The following is a 20359-nucleotide window of genomic DNA, read 5'->3' on the forward strand; positions in this document are numbered from 1 at the left end:
ATTATTATCAAACGATAACATAGAACAAAGCACAGAAACATACATTGAATCGCTATGTATAGAAAATTATTATATACGCTATGATCGTACTCTCACACTAACAACACACACAAACAAAATACACACCACACATTTATATACACATTTGTGTATATGTATGTGTGGATGTGTATTTTGTTTGTGCATTTTGTTAGTGTGAGAGTACGATCATAGCGTATATAATAATTTTCTATACATAGCGATTCAATGTATGTTTCTGTGCTTTGTTCTATGTTATCGTTTGATAATAATTTTTGCTCTAGATTTTTTTGAAAACTTTTGCGGCATATCATAGAAATATTAGAATAGTCTGAACAAGAGATAATAATGCGACAGTCAAAACATCAAAAGAAACCGTCTGCTTGATTATGCAAATGCAAATTCGTTTCTTTGAATTAGTACAAACAAATAAACACAAAATTATAAAACAAACATGAATTTCGGTTTAAAAATTTTTTTTGTAATTTAAAACAAAAAAACTGAAAAAAAAACTTAAACTGACAAATACGAAAGAAGTTGGCAGTTTGGCCTACGTTCCAGTGTGGAATAGATGGCTGACGGACCATGTAACCAGCGATTATTTCAAATATTTCTTGTTTAGTCAATCACTTACTAATTAAATATTTTTATTGCTATCTGAAATCTTATACCAGACGGAGTATGAAACTTTGTAGTGTTGGGCACAATTTATGTTTGGCGATATTGTTTAGTAGTGAGAGTAAAGTTTTATGTTCTGCAGCAGTATATAGGATTAGTTTTTGTATTTTAGTTGATTAATAAATAAAGGAATTAATTAAATAATAGAAAAATTTATAGATTGTTTAATAATTTCACCAACTCTTCCACATCAGGCATATCAGGAAAATGTCTGGCGAAGAAGCGTTTGAGGAGATGTACGGAGAGCATTCAGTGCGGCGAGATGACGACCTGCTCTTCCGTCATCGGCTCCAACAGCAAGTATTGCGTACCTGACAAGCTGGAAACCAGTTACGATTTTGCAAGAGATTTCAAGGATAAGATGTACAACAGCCAGCCGGTGTACTCCAGGAATTACGATACGCAAGCATATGGAACTCTCCTGTTGAGAAAACCTGGAAGCAAAGGAACTGGTGTGTTTCACAGACACTTCAAACGTTTCATACAATTATAAAATTGCATCACTACCAGTCTATAATATCCATAAAATTAAATAAATGTTTGATCAATTGATTGATTGGTTGGTTGGCTGGCTGGCAGGCTGACTGACTGACCGACCGACCGATCGATCGATCGATCGATCGATCGATCGATCGATCGATCGATCGATCGATCGATCGATGGATTGATTGATTGATTGATTGATTGATTGATTGATTGATTGATTGATTGATTGATTGATTGATTGATTGATTGATTGATTGATTGATTGATTGATTGATTGATTGATTGATTGATTGATTGATTGATTGATTGATTGATTGATTGATTGATTGATTGATTGATTGATTGATTGATTGATTGATTGATTGATTGATTGATTGATTGATTGATTGATTGATTGATTGATTGATTGATTGGTTGATTGGTTGATTGATTGATTGGTAGGAATGCCGTGCATTTCAACTGACGACTGCCAAATGACGGATAATTATTCCGGGGATCCACTTTGCTGTCAGAAGATAAGCCAAGGAAAGATGGGTTCAAAGCTGAAGTGTCACACCATCATCAACGTTGATGACTGCAAGCCATGGAGCAATTAATCTTTTCCATATTAACATTAAAATTAATATTATAACGCGATGAATGTTCTGGCTAACTATTTGGAGCTGGAAACATTATGCTTGTTTTAGATACATGTGTCGGTTGCATAACATAACGATATGACGTCTGCATTTAAATTACATAATTGCTGTTATCTCGTAATTTGAAATTTCATTTAATTGTTTCAGACTTTTAGATAATTTGATGAATGATCAAATTCGTGTAAAACTTTCTTCTGTTTATCGCTGCTGAGTAAATAATTTGGAATGAGATCTTCAATATGCGCTGAGATAATATGCGATCTTCATTTGAAATGTTAGTTAAGGCAATTTTTATTAAAAATTTGACCGGCATTGATATTTCACATTTAACAAACTTTCACACACATCAATATTCATTTTAGATTTTCAATCATTATACTAAAATACTTTTACAATATTGTCAAATTGTCTTTATTAATAAATCATGCAACTATGAGATTTTTTATTTTTAATGCAATTAAATTTAAAATTATCGAAAATACATGCGATTTATTGCTCTCCTTTTGAAACTCAAATTTTCTTCCTTTCTTTCGGCTGAGTTTAATACAGACTAGAGTAATTATGTACGATGATGGTTTAAAAGATTATTTGGATAGTTAAAATAAAGTTATAGTTAAGCATAATTTAGTTAGTTCCGCCTGTTCTCTGTTCTCCGATATAAATATAACAAACAGAACTTAAAAATTGAATGGCTTCTATCATAAAAACGATTGTAAAGTTTTAATCGAATGTCATTAAACCTCTATTCAAAATATAAATTTTATCAATTAATAACAAAGTTTTGAAAAAATAAATAAAAAAACATTTTGGTGAAGATGTGTTAAAGCTATTAATTTGCAAAGATACGTGATGTGAGGGGGGAGAAAGCATGCATTAACTTTCTTCTGGATACTTATTTGTCCTCTAGCAGGGCACAGTTTTGCAGTTCTTTTGAATTAAATTCGTTGAGTTTTTCTTTAAAGTTACGATCATAAACATTTTAATCATATCAGTTCATATTTAATTAATATATCTGATTATAAGGCTATTTGATCTTTCAAGTAGATATTTCAATACCCAGTTGAACCGCTTATTGCCCGCTTGCTGCTTTTACTATTTTTTTAAATTGAGAACATTTTGCCATCTACTTGTGAACATTCAATGGTCTCGATGAAGCTTTTTTTTAGTTACATTAGTTTTATTACTTTAAAGAAGGACCATACGAAGACAATTCATAAAAATTACAGTAGAGATGATCAAATAGCCTTATAATTTGTTTCTTATTTGTTTGAAGATGTTAGTCTTAGCAACTAAATTTTCATTAATGTGATATATACCGTAAATGATGAGTTTTAAAATACAAAATCTTATGGCCAAACATGAACAAAATATTTAAAAAATGTGTGCTTTATTTGAATTCGTACCAAAATATTGTTAAATATAGGACTTTTTGGAAGTAGTTCTAATGAAAATTAAACCTATATATATTATGACAATTTTTTGGCTGGTAGTTCCAAGAAAAGTTATCTGTGATGTAGAATACACATTCTATACATGCGTATGTAACGAATTGGTATTTTTATTCAAAATTACGTAGAGTTAATAATTCAAACTGTTAGATAATTAATTTTAAAACGTTGACTGCGCAAAACAATTGATGCTGCTGAATCATCATCCCAGCCCATCCTAAAAAAATTCTTCCTGCCTTTGTTTTTTTTCTCTCTGTTGTGGCTCCTTACACTCATTAGCAATTGAAAAGAGATAAATAAATAGTTTCTCCATTTCGTGACGAAAATGATGATATCATCTTCTTCGGATCGGTCTTTGCACTAGTTATTTAATTTAACCAACCGTCGAATCAGAAAGTTAGTTAGTTAGTGTATTTTTTTCTTTAGGAATCGGATTTGTTTCCATTGCATTTGTTGCGTTTGTTTGAAGAAGCACTTGATGATGTTTGTTTGTTTCTTGCTTTCTCTCTGTTCATTCCATTTAAATTTTAAATGCCAGATTTATTTATTTTAAATTTCATTTCGTAATTTTTTGATTTTTAATCTGTTCTATTCTAATTGTCAAAATAATTAGTTCGATTGGATTCGCATAGCATTAGGATTAGGATTATCAGAGATTAGAATTGACAATTATATTTAATATTTATATTTTATAAATATAAAAATCAAACAATTAAAAATTTAAAATTAATGGGTAATTATTCTATCTATCCTATGACCTATGTCCTATATCAAAAACTTACACTTCATTTCTTTTATTTGTTTTGTTAATTACAAAAAGGTTTTAATTTTTAATACAACAAAATCAAGGCCAGTAAAATGTAACTGTTGTTAAAATTACATTACATTACACTATTACAGTTAGTTGCATGACAAAAGCCTGTTTGAAATAATTACTTACACCTTACACTTACAGAAACTGATGTATGTATGTACTATGTATGTTGTATTATATAGTATAGTTACTATCGGTGTTATTATTATTATTCTCTTAATTCTTTGGGGGGGGGGTTTAACAACATACTCACACACACATGTATAGTGCATGTGAATATGCTGAATCCATGAATCACATACATATATTATATCTGATTTTTTTGCATTGATCCTGGACACTGCAACAACAAGACCAGATATCTTCACCATTAAACAATCTAGCCCCTGATATTTATTTATGTAATATTTTTGGTTATTCAATCAGTCTTAGCTTTTTTTTATTCTAATAATTCTGCTTATTCATTGAATCTCTGCAATACATTATTTCCCCATTTGTATATTTATGTTGCTATTTTTACATAAAATTCTGGTAATTTATCACTGTGGCTTGCATGTAATATCGTGTTCATTCTATATTTGTTGAGTCTGTGTGTATATATTTTTATAGATATGTTTATATGTGCATATCTGTTTATATATTTATATATATACATGCATGTTTAACTTGATGTTATTGATCATTCCTGTTCAGTATGATTTTACAAAATCTAACAAAAACTTAACAGACAGACTAATCACATAAAAGTTTGAAATGGATAGTTGGGATGGAGAACTAGACCCCCACGAAGATGAGACTCCTCACGAGGGAGAGTCCATATATCCACCTGATAGTGATCATTTTGTAGTTTTCAGCTCAACCCCGTATTATGCTTACCCACCGAGGATCCCCCACACGACGCCCAAATATAGAGGGGCTGTCAAATGTGATCGCATTGACACAAATTATCGTATTATTCCATCTGTCATCTGTAGCTTTTGCATACTTTTTGGCCTGTTTCATTGCTTTTGTGGTTTGTTTATGTTTTTATTATAATATTTTCAATTTAAATTTTTAAAAATTTGTTTCCTTTATTTTAAGCTTTATTTTATTTTTTCCAGGCTACAGATACTTCAAAGCCAGCATGTTTTTAACCGGTTTTTTATTTGGTTCTTTGGTAACATACTTAATTTGCATTGAAGAAAATTTCCTAACGATTGAAGCAAAGATCGGAGTTGCGATGGGGGCAGGCATTCTGTGCGGCCTGATAACGATGCTGGTTCAGTATGTTGGTCTCTTCATGACTGGCTTTCATATGGGGTTCCTCTTGGCAGTTGCCGGTTTAATTGTTGCCGACTGGTTCATTCAGGTTCATTCCAAATGGGTGCCCATTGGTTCCATTTTAAGTGTTGGCCTGTTATTTGCTTTGTTATGCCTAAAATATCAGAGAGCTATTACGTATTTGGCGAGTTCCATAATTGGATCAGCTATGGTAACAGCTGGAGTTGATCATTTCGTGAATCATTTTGGTATATTGTACCATGCTCTTGATAGGTTGAAGGTAGTCAAATCGCCCCTTTTATGTTGGTACATGTGGATGATCTTGGCTGTCTGGCCACTCTTCTCCTTGCTTGGTAGTGTGTTTCAATGTCAGCTCACTGGAAGAGATTGTGACCATCGAGAACGTTTGTTCTTTTCATTTTTGTCATTCCTTAAAACCTTAACTGAGTTTGTATTTTTTAAATTTAAAGAAATATTTATGTTAGAATCATGCTTCCATAAAGCTTTGTGTTTCTCTTGTTTGAAATTAATTTGAAAAATATCAGATACAATTTTTTGTGTTGACATTGTGTTGAATGGTTTATGATTTTTTTCTTTCATTAATTAATTTTTAAACTTTAATTCCAGCTTTGGGTGTGAGAACGTCTGTCAAATCAACCCACCATCGACACCAATCTAATCCTAATCATCATCATCAGCAGCAACAACACATGACGTCATCATCATCATTTTCGACACCACAACAACAACGACATCATCATGGGCAGCAGCAAAAATCAAAAGATTCTTATAACTTCCAGAAGCCAAAGAACTACAGACATTTATATCAGGTCAGAAGATTCAACGGGGATGTCCTATCCAAGGTTTGTTTGTTTTTCAAGTTAAATTTTCCTTCAAATCTCTCATCACCAGTCTAAGAACATGATTTTATTTCTACAAAACATAACTTAAATTTTCTAAATTTGCCCAAAAATTTATTTCACAAAACTCATTATGTTTTTTTGTGGTTGGCTGGTTTATTTCACCATATATTTCATTGTCATTTCTCTGACTAAAGGATAATTAAAAGAAAGTTTTGATCAGATAATAATTTTTTATAACTGAAAAAAATGATACTTAAGCAGTAAAATTTATAATTTTTGAATGGAGACCAGCAAATTAGGTTTTTTAAAATTGTATATTTGAACATAAAAAAGGTTAGATATAAAGATATTTATAATAGGGGCTATAAAAATCCGATGACTCACCTTGAAAATGGAGCCTTCATTTACAACAGATTGATAAAAAAAATGAGCATAATTTCATGGTGAACATCATGAGTTATTTTTTTTTTATTCCACGCTGCAGTTGTATGAAGAAGAGCCTCCAAAATATTATCTCTCTAGTTTGAATAGCTGATAAAGTTTTGTTGAATAGTGTAGATTTAAACATGCCTAACAATAACAACACTAATTAGATTCACATGATTTGAGGCCTCTCGTTTTGGATGTGTATTTTTTGAGCACATTTTTTTTTCTATTTCCTATCATTAACTGTGCAATAGGAAATCTCAATTAATGTTGAAGACCTTTATTGATAATTTATACATTAATTCGCATGTGAATACATGCATATAAGAAATATTTATATATAACATAATGCAATATGAAAGATAAAGTTAGTCATTATCTTCATAATTGCATATAGGATTATTGTAAATTATTAAAAGTTAATTTTATTCTAAATTTGAAATATTCATAAATAAATGTTGAAATATTGAACAGAATTACGTATGCAGAATACACGAGAGTTCGTCCACAGCTGTTCCAATGTCAGTTGTCGGATGATATTGCTAGTTCTGTCTGGCTAGTTGTCTGTCTGGCTGGCTGCTGACTGGCTAGACGTCCATCAGATACAACAATTCTAAAAAATTCAAGTCATTTTGAATTACATTTTTACACACAACTTTTATATCTTGTGTATAAAACAATAACGAATACTTCAAATGTTTCTATTAATTAATTAATTAATTGATTAATTAATCTGTTCTGTATTTTTATATGAGTTTAAAATTTGTGTTGTCATCTCTTGTAAAAGCTGTTTTATTCAATAATTTTAAGTGTCAACACACGTGTTGAAGTTTAAAATGTTCTTAAATTATTAGGTCACTAAGTTAATTAATTACTTTTCTTAAATGAAATTCCAATAAGTCATGGTCTATTATACTGACCATCTTATAATTCTGTAAATAATTTCCAAGAGTCAGGTCTTTAGTTATATTTACTGTTTTCATTTTTTCTCTAGTCTGTCATCTTTAAATCATGAGATTTTGAAGTCTTTAAACATAGCTTGCACAGATAAGAAAATAAATTGTCAATGTTTATTGATAATGAGAAACGTGGCAGTTTCAATTTTGTTAGTGTTTCTAACTTGATCATAACACGTTTCATTCATCTGTAGTCATTTTTTTTTTTTAGTAAACATGGCAGTCATAAGTTTATTGCTGTTGTTGTTGAATCACACAATATTAGATCTGTTTATTTTTTTACAGAATGAATCAGTCTAAGGCATTTTTGGTTATCATTCGAATCATTTTTTAAAAAAAGAGTGAATTCTTTCGGATAACAACTGCTTATAATTGTAATAAATAAATCCTACGCTGTGTATGCTAATATGAGACTGAACATGTGAGCAAAGAATATTGTTAAGAAATTATCATCCAGCTGTCTAGAGTAAAGTGTATCTTATTACACATAAACTCATACAAGATACAATACAGACTCACTTCTTGTCCTTATCATCATCAATATTATATATGTGATGATTAACATTAAGTAGTTGCAACTAAATGCATGTTCTATCTAAACATTTTGAAAAATTTGTTATGATTTGCAATTTATTTTTCTTACTTGACTCTTGGAAATTTATTTGAAGAAATTTATATATTGGTGATTTAAATTTTGTTGTCATATTTTTTTCTGCCCACCTTATTTTTTTTATAACAAAATAAATCATGATCACTTATGTACAAAGAACTTTTTCAATTGTTTCATGTTAAACTTTATATTGGACAGTTTACAATGGGCTTTGAAAACACATTTGTTTCATTTTTTACCTTGCTTAAACATTATTGTGTGAAAATTGTATGATATTTTTTTTCAAAGTTAAACTCGTGTTTTTAGTTCAAGAAAATTATACTCTACTGTTTTGTTAAATTTGTAGTGCATGAAAAAAAGTTGTTCTTGGTGCATGTATTGGTCGTACATCATTACATTAACAATATCAGTATAGTATTATTTATCAACGTGTCGATTGCTTCTGTTTTCGTTTTTCTAATTGTGATCTAAAATGATCATTATTTATTTATTAATACAGACGCATAGTGGATTGTTATATTTGCGTTTACGTTGTTTCAAAACCTTTTTTCCCGTGTATTATATATGCTCTTTTATATTTTGTTATTGTTAGATCATTATTTCTGAACACTGCATAAATTCGTTTGCAATATTGATAGGAGGTTGGGTCTGAACTCTGTAATCGTTTGTTAGTCAGCTTCATAATATTTTGTTTTGTGAAGTAACATTCAAGTTATTTCTTTTGCATTTTTGTTTTGTTTGTTAATATTTTTTTTAATTTCTTATCAGTTTTTGTTCAAGTTTTTTGCTTTTGTGAACATTACCAAATTGTGAATTGAATTTTACCTTTAAGCATTTTATTAAAAACTTTCATACTAATTAGAAATTTATTAAAAATAATGAACAATCACTGATTTAAGCCCTGAAAGCTGAATGCAATGTTATATATACTGTCGGTGAACATCCACAGTCAGTTGCAGTATTTCATTTGTTAAAAAGCAGTGGATAGAATTGTAAAAGTTTGAATGTATTCGGAAACTCAGGGTCTTAGACGTAAAAAGATTTTTTTAAATTATCGTTCAATGTGATGCTGAGAAATGCTGTTTTGTAAATAGTTCCTGGAAGAATTTAACATTTGAGATGTTAGGTAGGTTTAGAAGAACTTTTATAATTGAATGGTTTGAACAATGAGAGTCAAATTAAAGAAAATTACGCAAAAATCTTTCTTGAATTCTGACGTTCAGAAGTGCAGAACATATAAATAACGACTAAAAAAGGGTAAAAATTTGTACAATCCATCTTTTCACAAATAAAAATCAAGTTGCAGTTTGATCAGAAATTCGGCTGGAAGTTGTAGTTGATCCAAAAATGAATTTGTGCTATTGGTTTCTCCAGCTAGCATAAGTTCAACAAATTTTTTCTTCCATTCCAGTTGATGTTTTGGGTCGTTTTGAGTCGCTGTTTGGCAATCTAATCAGAATTGTCTGAGGAAAGGGAAAGCCAGAAAAAATGTATCGTATCTGTTTTGTTTGCAATTTTTATACATTAAATTTTAGTTATTATATTAAAATGTAATATGTTATATTATAATAAGTTATCATTGTTAAGTTCAGCGTATTATATCAATTACAATTCAACATTACGATAAAATTTAGCGTATTTTTTGATCTAATACTAGTCACATTTCAAAGTACTGGCACAAAACTGCCATCCAACAGGCAGCCATTTAGTTGTTCAGTACTCTGATTTCTGAATGTTATACTTCTATCATTTTTGCCTATGTCCATCTATTTTTTTTCATCGTTTCTAATTACAATACTGTATATATATATATAATATATATATATATATTAATATATATATGTGGCTGGAAGGAAAATATAATTGATGCAATATTTGGTAATCAAATCGAATTATATGATATGATTATCAAATATTATATTATATATATATATATATATAACAATTATTTTATTATTTATATATATATATAAATTATAATGACGTGTAATTTTTATATTATGGTTTCAAAGTCGTTGTTCATATTTTAGTCGTATATTAAAATGATTCTGATTAAAGTATATTCATTTCAAGAAGAGATTTTCTACTTAAATCGTTATTTCTAGATGGTATTGATGGTTTAAAATCTAAAAATCAGATGGTTTCGGAAATAAATGATGCTAATATATTCTTTTTTCTGGTTCGTTCACATGCTTTCTCGATTTTGGAGTAGTTTTCGGCATATTTTAGGTTGTAGGAACAGACGTGCGCGAGTGCATGTTTACTGTTTATTTGGATTTTCAATGATATTATTCTCCTTTACTTGACAGTGAATAATAATTTTCCAGTATTATTATTCATTATTATTCATTATTATTATTATTCATTATTATTATTATTATTCATAAATATTGAAAGTTACAATTGCTAAATTACTTTTAAATATGTAAATAGATACGAATAAATGATGGTTAAACATTAAATATTATACATTCAAAACTTTTGTAAATGCATGTTTTATCAAACATTTCATCAGTTTGAATATAGCAACAAATCTATATGTCAACAATCTAACGATTACTATATGATAAAACTCCCGCATATGTAAATAAATAAATCTATATATTTATTTATTTGTTCGTTTGTTCGTTCGTTCATTCATCTTTTATAAAAACGTCAATAAATCTGCTTATTACTATATTTAATGTCTGATCGATGGATGTTTGGAGTTCGAAATAACGAAATTTAGATGAACATATAAGAGATCATCACATTAAGAAGATTTGCTAACAGCGGACTTCTTTACAACGTACGATCTCCTAAATGTTAACTTTTTACTCATCAGGGCTTAGTTTATCAAAATCGTTGTTTAACTGTCTGTGCGTGTGTGTGTGTGTGTTTATGTTTGTTTATATAAGTGTGGGAGTGTGGCTCGTCATCTCGCATTCTAAGCGTACGATGGGTACACACTGCCCATCTCACAGAAGCAGCCATACATGTGGCTGGGAAAATTTTTGGCTGTGACCGAATAACTAATAGGTTACATGCTTCATTTAGATTTGGCGCATACATAGATGCATACGTACATACATTCATAAATACATACATACATGCATACATACATACATACATATACTCAATAATTTTCAACAATGTGATATGGCTGATGACGAAAGAGGAATAAATTTAAATAGTCCGGAAGCCAGTTTGAAATATAAATCGTAAATATAACCTTCTTTACGCGAAGTTTGGTTGTCCATTCGCGTATTATAGGAACTCCCTTTATCATGTTTAAAAAATTGAAGAAAAAATTTAATTTTTCAATTTTATTATAAATATTCTGAACAATGTTGCGTATACAATTTATTTATAAAAAGGTATAAAATACATAGATGTCTTTTCTTCACTTTAATAAAGTATCTGTAAAACATATGCAAATTTACTTTAAAAAAAGAGATATTTTTCGGAGATAAAGTTTTAAATGTTTAAATAATCAATTCAATAGAACTTGGTGAACTTCGTCCAAAATTAAATTATTAAAACATGAGTTAAAAAGCATGAGAAATTCATAAAAATGACTTTTTTTTATTTAATACTTATCAAAAACGTATAAAAACATAAAACTTCAAACAAAAAACACTTGAAGGCTAGGCAAGGATACTGACAAGTTTGAAAAAGTTTATAATGAGATAAGTTATTAGTCTTATTTAATCAAACAAATTTTCAACCAAATTAAAAATATTCTCTCCAGCTGCTTCCAGGCGGTTTCTGTACTCCACGTTCTGTTCAAAATATTTTAAGATGTTATAAATTTGAAATAAGAGCATTGTAGTAACCAACGACTATTTTTTCAAATCCACAGCACTAAGTGTTTGTGAGTTTATTCCGACTTAACAATGTTTATTCTAGATCTATAGAAGGTTTTTATTTGAAAATTGTTCAGCTTTAGCATCACTAATACCATCAGTTGCATACATCTCTTACAATATTTATAAACTATCTAGGTTTTACTTTTTTAAAGCATTCTTAAAAATTAGCTTATAATTTCTTTTCGTTTGAGAAGTCTCATGACCATGACCAATATAGAAGTGACTGGTATTGAGAAGAATAGCGAAACAAATTTTGTCAAAACAATATTTATAATAAGGATAACCAAACCAACCTGATAATTTACAACAGGAACGTCCCTTATTCCATACAAGATGCCATACCATACACCTGCTATGTGACCTGTGCTGTCATTATCACCGCCGTGAAACAATGCTCTGTCGGATAGTTCTTTCCAGCTGCTTCCCGAGGCTAACAACGCGTCATACCTGAACGTGCGAAGTGTGTATCAAAAAAGTTAATTTTCAAATTAACTTTTCTTTGCGTGAATCTTTTTTATATAAAAAAATAATTACATATACGAAATTGAAAAGCGTACAAACGCTATCATTGGAGCATCGTGTCCAGAGGCTCCACCTCTTCCATTGTAGCTGATCTTTTTGTAAAATTCATCTCTCTCTTCGACGCCAAAGTTTTCTGGAAATACTGGTGATGATTTGCCGTCAGCTATGCCGCGCAAGTTCAAATACTTAGTCCAAGCGTTCCTAAAGTAACTTCTTTTAGGGTGGTTGTGGATGAATTTCAATTTTTCAGATCATCATCAAAACGGGGTTTATATTCTAATCACAACTGGATGGAACAAAATATTCCGAGCCCAAAAAAGGAAACAATTTTGAAAATTTATTCAACAAAAAATTAACAAACTGATATACTGTAACTAACAAATTTGCTTCGTTTTTTTCGACATCTCTTCCTTCATTTTTAACATACTGCCAAGCGAGATTTAACGTTTCTATCAAACCGGCACCCCATGAGTTCAGAGCCTTGGCTATCAATATCACATACTTTAACATTTATATGTTACTAATGTAGAACATCTTGCAAAACTCAACCGAATTTAATGATAAAAATACATACTTTAATTTTATAACAGACGGAAAATAACTGAAATAATTTTCAATCATCCAATCTATTATTATTTAAAAACCTTGAATGGCGTAGCTAGTGAACAATGCCGTTGCTAGCGATCCCAGATATCCAGTTGGGTGGTTGTGAGTCATGCGAGCGCATTCTATGCTCACAGCTACCAAGGATTCCAACTGCTCAGGCCTTTATTTGGTTTCATTAAAGCATTTCTATTGAAAACAACCATTTTAATCTAATCTTTTGGAAGAAATTTATGTGAAATAGTCTCATTAAATATTATTTTGACAATATTAAAATTTCTTTTATAAAATATTTAATGACAGTTTCAATAAAATTTTCAAAATAAGTCTGACTTTGGAAAGTACATGCCAACACACATGGTTCTCATGGCCGCTCCACATCCACCGCCACTGGAATTTGAAAATCATTTGCTTTATTTAAATATTTTTAAACTAAAAGAAGTAAAAACTAATTCTCTTGAAAAAATGAAGAATATAACGTATTAAAAAAAATCTATTTCAACCTAGAATCAAAATTGATTATATATCCGTCAGGTTCATCTGGTTTCAAATGTGCGGCCCCGATGCAGCATGTTAAACCTAACATTTGGCATGCATATGCATTCAAAGTCAAAATATTTATAATTAAATATTATGAGTGAAAATTGTTAAGTTTTATATTAAAACATTATGATTTATAATATACATTTATTTTTCTTAAGACCAAATGTTCTTTGCTTTGTATGTAACTTCACTTTTTTTCATTTTTCGGTTGATCCGGTGGATAATAAACAAGTCGAGAACGTTGCTTAGTTTGTTTCTCTTCTTTTAATGTCTTTCAATATTATATCAATTAATTAAACGATCTACGTGACAAGAAATTTAACAGATTATGGGACCCAGATAACGTTTTTCTTAATTAATTGATTTGACGAAGAAAATTTAGAATAAAGAAATATCGGAAGATTCCTTTGTGTTTGTGAAGACTGAAGTGAAGAAAAAACACGTGCTTCATTCTCTGAAAGTCGATATTTTGCTTCTAATTAAAAGGTCAAATTGAAAGACAAGAAAGAAATGGATCTAACAAAAGTGCAGATCAAACACCTAGAAGGCAAAAGTAATTGGTTAAACTGGAAGTCGAGAGTTTGTATAATACTACACAGTATTCCTGATGCAATGGACGTAGTAAATGGCAAATTAAAAATTCCAGATGAATTAAATGATGACTCAAATAAAGATGAGATAGCAAAATATCAAACTGCTTTGAACAGATTCAATAAAGCAGATCGTAGTGCTATGGTTATTCTGTCAACCAAGATGACCGATGAAACGTATGAAAAAGTTCGTTCATTCAGTAATGCCAGAGATGTTTGGTTAGAACTTCACAGATTGTATGATGAAGTTAATGAAGATAAAGCATACAACTTATGCATGAAGTTCTTCAGTTATAAAATAGATGAAAGCGATGATGTTGTCACTCATGTCACAAAACTCAAGAATCTTTGGAAAGATTTAAAGGTTGAGTTAGGAAAAGATGAAAACAGTGACTTGTTGCTGATGTGCCAAATAATTGAAACTTTGCCAGAAAAATATTTTTCATTTGCTGCAATTTGGAGATTGTTGAACAAGACTGAAAGAACAGTCGAAACACTCACAGATCAACTGTGTAGCTATGAGAGATCTTTGGAAGGTAAAACAGAATAAAATAAAGTATTATTTGTCAAAGCAACAACTAAAAGGTCATCATCACTAAACATGAATGGTCAAAAACAAGATAAATTTGTCAGCAAACCAAAGCGACTGATATGTCATTATTGCAAATTGCCAGGTCACATTGTAAGAAATTGTGAAAAATGGCATTCTGATGGTAGACCAGCAAAACCAAGAAATAACAATCTATGCGATGACAATAAAAAATCACTAGTTGTTATGGGATCAAGTGTTTTTGCAATTGATGAGTCAGCATACACTGATGAATGGTTTTTTGACAATGGTGCAACGTGTCATCTAACTTTCCGAAGAGACATATTTCAAAGTTTTGAAAAATTTTCTCAACCGAGTAAATTATATGTTGCAAATGGTGATACTGTAGAAGCTTTTCATCTTCAAGTGAAAGTGAATAATGGCAAACTGTTAAACTTACAGATGTCTTGTATGTGCCAAAAGTAAAAAGAAATTTGTTCTCAGTACTTGCAACTCAAGATAAGAACAGAAATAGCTCTTTTGTTTCAACCTCAAGAAGTTGTCATCTACTTATTGACAATGTGAAACAATGGAGGTTTGTTCAAACTTGTTGCAAAAACTGTTAGACCGTTAAATTCTGAAGTCGAAGTTAACTTTGTCAATGATCAAGATGCATTGCAGTTATACCATGAACGAATGGGACATCAGAATAAGAAACGTGTTAAAATACATCGATCAAGAGATGTTATTTTTGATGAGAAGGTTGTCAAACCAAATTCAGTGATTTTGTAAGAAGAAAGTTGTTCAGATGAAAATAAAGAAACTTTGATTAAAGAAAATATTTCAACTGATGAAGATGTTCACAACCGTAATTCAGTTTCATCTGATGAAGAAGATCAATCTGACTGTTGTAATCAAAAGGCCAAAGGTATGGTTTTATGTGACAGGAATAATATCAAAAAGCCATCTCGTTATGATCCTTTCGTTATGTCTGCGTTATGTGAAGTACTTGAACCAGTGAGCTACAAAGATGCCATTCAAAGTGATGAAAAAGCCATGAGCAGTCATTAAAGGAAAATCAAACGTGGGATTTGGTAAGTCTTCCAAAAGGTCATAAGACAATACCATGCAAATGGGTCTACAAGGTAAAACACAATCCAGATGGTTCTGTTGAACGTTTTAAAGCCAGGCTAGTGGTAAAAGGTTTTTCTCAGAAAAAGGGAATTGACTATGATGAAACCTATAGTCCTGTGGTCAGAAGTTCAACTATAAGAACACTATTAAGTGTTGCTGCAAATGAAAAGATGTCACTCATGCAGTTTGATGTGTCAACAGCATTTCTATACAGCAAACTAGATGAAGATATTTACATGGAGCAACCTGAAGGTTTTAAAGATAATTCAGGAAGAGTCTGTAAATTCAAGCGTAGTCTCTGTGGACTTAAACAAGCTCCAAGATGTTGGAACAAACACTTTGCTGAATTCTTGAAAAAGAGACATTTCAAACAAAGCGATGCAGATACTTGTTTGTTCATTAGAATACTTAGAATACAGGGAGGAAAGAAACTCATACTTGCACTGTGTGTCGATGATGGACTAGTTGCAGGAACCGATAAAGAAGAACTAAAAATATTTGAAAAAGAAATAAAGTCAGAGTTCAAGATAACATCTAAACCTGCAACATATTTCCTTGGATTAGAGATTAATCAAGATGAGAAGGAAAATATTAATGTCAGTCAGTCATCCTATACAAGAATGATTCTTGAAAAGTTTGGGATGAGTCAGTGTAAATCCTGTTCAACTCCAATTTCAAAATCTGAGGAGTTCGATGAAAACAAAAATGAACACGAGGAAGTGAAATTTCCTTACAGATCAGCAGTTGGTGCATTGATGTACTTGATGACGGGAACAAGACCAGATATTGCATATGCAGTTGGACTAGCATCCAGAAGTTTAGAGAAACCCAGCAAGTCCAATGTAGCACAAGTTAAGCAAATTTTCAGATATTTGCAAGGCACAGCTGATGTCGGTATTGTTTACAAGTCTGGTCAAAACAATACACTTATAGCCTACAGTGATGCAGATCATGGAGGAGATAAATCTAGTGGAAGATCGACATCAGGTGTAATCTGTATGTTTGGAGGAAGCGTGATCAGTTGGTTTAGCCAACATCAACCCTGGGTTGCGATTTCAACTACTGAAGCAGAAATTGTTGCCGCAAGTGAAGCAGCTCGTGAAGTGATATAGCTCAAACGATTGTTGAACGACATTGTAGATCTAAAGAAAAAGCCATAAATTTTTGTCGACAATGAAGCAGCAATTCGTTTAGCACACAATCCAGAACTTCACAGAAGAACAAAGCACATCCACATTAGACATTTCTTTGTCAGAGAAAAAGTTGCAGAAGAAGAAGTTTCAGTTGAACGAGTTGCGACAGAACTTCAAGTTGCTGATGCTCTGACAAAACCAATGGTAGGACCAAGACTAAAGAGTGTGCGATGGGTCTTCAGAACGTTTAGGTTAAGGTCATGTAATGTTTTAAATAAAATGAGAAGGTTTTAAGTTTTATATTAAAACATTATGATTTATAATATACATTTATTTTTCTTTGGACCAAATGTTCTTTGCTTTGTATGTAACTTCACTTTTTTTTCCTTTTTCTTTTTTTTTTTCTTGGATAATAAACAAGTTGCTTAGTTTGTTTCTCTTCTTTTAATGTCTTTCAATATTATATCAATTAATTATACGATTTACGTATAATTGAAATTTAACAAAAATGGTGGAAATAAAATTAAATATTATTGTAAATAAATAAATATTTTTCTAAATAAATATTTATAAATATTTTTTGCGATTTTTAGATTAAAAAAATAAGTTTCAACCTGGTGCTCTACCCGTCATGTCAGTCATGCATACAACATAATGCTTGGCTACTATTAAGTACAACTTCTTTAAATCATCTATTCCCAACTTTCCATATTCAACAATGGCTTTAAAAAATATACAAGTTAGCAGATGAAAGTTTGATTTAATTTTTGCTGATTATAATTAATTTTCAAATAAGTTATTTTAGACAGATGAAACGTTTCGAAACCTTCAGCTGTAGCTAGGTGCATAACAGTGTCATCAGAGACAATCCACTTTGGCTCTACAAATAATTATTAATTTTTATTTAAATATATTTCTATAATATGCTAATAAAAACGTTGTTACATATTATTTAGGTGGCAACATAGTGTAATGATTAAGGCGTCTGGTCCTGCTGCTGCAGCGACTGTGTTCGAATGCTAAGAGATCCCCGCTTATCACGTACGATCTGTGATATGCGTAGATTTGCGTGTATTCACATGCGCCCTGTGCGTGCATGAAAGTGTGTGTTTGCGTGCGCGTGTGTGTGCTGTTGATACATTCACAATTAATTAAAAGATAATATTTGTAACAGATTGTTGACATACAATGACGCTTTTGATAATTAATTTCTAAAAAAATTATGCGTAGCTAGGCAGCATTTAACATGGCAACATTATTAACTACATAACATGAATTTTCACTGTAGACTTGATATTAAGCTAATGCAATTACGGATTACATTCAAGAAACTATTTAAAATGTTGAAGAAGAAGAAGAAGAAACGAACGTCGGACATCCAGAGCAGCTATGCCACCCATCTTTTTGGCGTCTCGATGAATTTTCACACTAGACTGTTGAAACTCCCAAGCGCCGTGGTAATATCCAATTGCATCTGCTGCTCCGCCCAACAGCATTCCGGCTATGTACCTTCGAAATCAAATGAATATGGCATTCATACATGTATCACATTGTATGACATTCATACATGTATCACATTGTATCATCCAACATACAATCATTGTATGTTGGATGATATAGAATAATATAGAATTCTCCTAGCTAGACATCACAAGCTACTTACTACAATATTAATTTAAAGTATAGAAATGTTACACCATATTGTGAAATGTTAGTCCTTATTAACAAAAATATTTTCTTTGCTGGTAAACGTTTAATTAACTTATATTATAATTAGCAGAACAAGCACTGAACTTAATGGAATATATCAGTACAGATTAATCTATTTTGCAATTTTTCAGAAAACTTTTTTAGCAGACTGTGATGTATATAAGATTAAATAACACATAAACTGCAGCATAATTTATTTCAATTAAAATGTAATATTTTAAACTACATGGTTTTGCTTGAGTAATTATTTATTATCAATATGTAAAAAAAACATGATCCCATCTAAGCATTCCACCAACAACTGTCCCAAAATTTCAACCACTATGTTATAACATTTCACCAACAATATCTTACGTCATACATTGCAAAACTTATTAGCACAAGATTTCAGTAAACAACAGCTAACCTTTTTCGAATTTCATTCTTTGTTAAGGGTTTTCCAAAGGACACTTCATTCAAACTTGCCTAGCAAATTTAAAATTTGTAATAACAAGTTATTAGAGAGAAAAAGAGAAACAGAGAGAGAGAGGCAGAGAGAGACAGAGAGAGAGGGAGGGAAAATTAAATTTGGGTTAACTGTAGTTAGTGTTAGTCAATAGTTGGTTTCAAATTTTAAACATTAGTAGTGCGTAGTGAATTGAATAATGATCATCTTTTATTTGCATGTGGCTGTACAGTAGAGGTAGATAATATGATAAAAAAATAATTTTACTAGCCTAAAAATTTACGAATAAAAAATAAAATAAAATAAAACACAAAAATAGGTAATCTGCTTTTAATATTTAACAAACAAATGTATTATGGATAACTTGAAAATAATGATAAAAATAATAAAAACTTATTTTTAAAATCACAAACTCGTAGAGCTTCTGATTCGTTACAATTATGAAGGCAGAAACAAGAAGCCATAGGGAGGATGGTAGACACAGATTGAATGGGGATTTACACTTTATTCATTCAAGGATTTCCTCAGCTCTATTTATATCACTTCTGCTTTTTTAAAAGGCAAAGACTGCAAATAGTACTGGAATTTAAATATAATATATAATCATGTCATATACTTACAATATGAAATATATAATATATTTGTATATATGTGAATGCATATATAACACACAAATAAAATTTATGTCAACGTATATATATATATATATATATAATCCGTTTGTATATATTTATAAGAGAATTTAATGAATATGACCGATAACATACAGATGTATTATTTAATGAAAATTTTGAAAAATATATCATTCATATTAGTTACTTTATTATTATAAACAATGCCAAGTTTTTTTGAGCCGAGCCAACTAAGATAATAAATTTTGTTTATTTGCATCTTGTGTGTGGTATCAAATGGCAGTACGTTCCAATTATGATTACTGAACGCTCTCAAATATCTCACAGAAAATAATTTTTAATCATTTGAAGGTAGCCCCGGTACCCTGTAGATTCTTCAAGAAAAAAAAATTAGACACAAGGTTTTATTTTTAATAACTTTCATTATTGGCTCCAGCATAAAAATACATAAAAAGATAGTGATTAAAAATGAA

At 30.5% G+C, this 20359-nt stretch overlaps 3 protein-coding genes across 3 annotated transcripts in view; 2 read left to right on the plus strand and 1 right to left on the minus strand.

Moving 5' to 3' along the window:
- HELRODRAFT_188653 (hypothetical protein) overlaps positions 1-2256 on the plus strand; it is a gene marked incomplete at its 5' end in the record, with an annotated part of 7997 nt that extends 5741 nt beyond the window's left edge. Inside the window, 2 exons of the mRNA XM_009021453.1 lie at positions 891-1148; positions 1624-2256. Of these exons, the coding sequence (XP_009019701.1) occupies positions 891-1148; positions 1624-1778 (413 nt within the window). The 3' untranslated portion in view covers positions 1779-2256. The remainder of the gene's footprint in view (positions 1-890; positions 1149-1623) is intronic.
- Positions 2257-4835: 2579 nt separating this feature from the next.
- HELRODRAFT_65991 (hypothetical protein) lies at positions 4836-5877 on the plus strand (the record flags this gene model as incomplete). The annotated part of the gene is made up of 2 exons (XM_009021454.1): positions 4836-5094; positions 5183-5877. The coding sequence occupies 2 exons, from the start codon at positions 4836-4838 to the stop codon at positions 5875-5877; spliced, it is 954 nt and encodes a 317-aa protein (XP_009019702.1).
- Positions 5878-11883: 6006 nt separating this feature from the next.
- Positions 11884-18595, minus strand: HELRODRAFT_65081 (hypothetical protein; the record flags this gene model as incomplete). Its single annotated transcript, XM_009021455.1, has 10 exons — positions 11884-11958; positions 12339-12492; positions 12607-12780; positions 12947-13052; positions 13212-13333; positions 13504-13560; positions 13674-13749; positions 17714-17821; positions 17926-17979; positions 18469-18595. 10 exons carry the CDS (start codon positions 18593-18595, stop codon positions 11884-11886), a joined length of 1053 nt encoding a protein of 350 aa, XP_009019703.1.
- Between the last annotated feature and the right edge of the window lie 1764 nt (positions 18596-20359).

Source organism: Helobdella robusta (genome assembly GCF_000326865.2).
Source record: "Helobdella robusta unplaced genomic scaffold HELROscaffold_3, whole genome shotgun sequence".
Lineage (NCBI taxonomy): Eukaryota > Metazoa > Annelida > Clitellata > Rhynchobdellida > Glossiphoniidae > Helobdella > Helobdella robusta.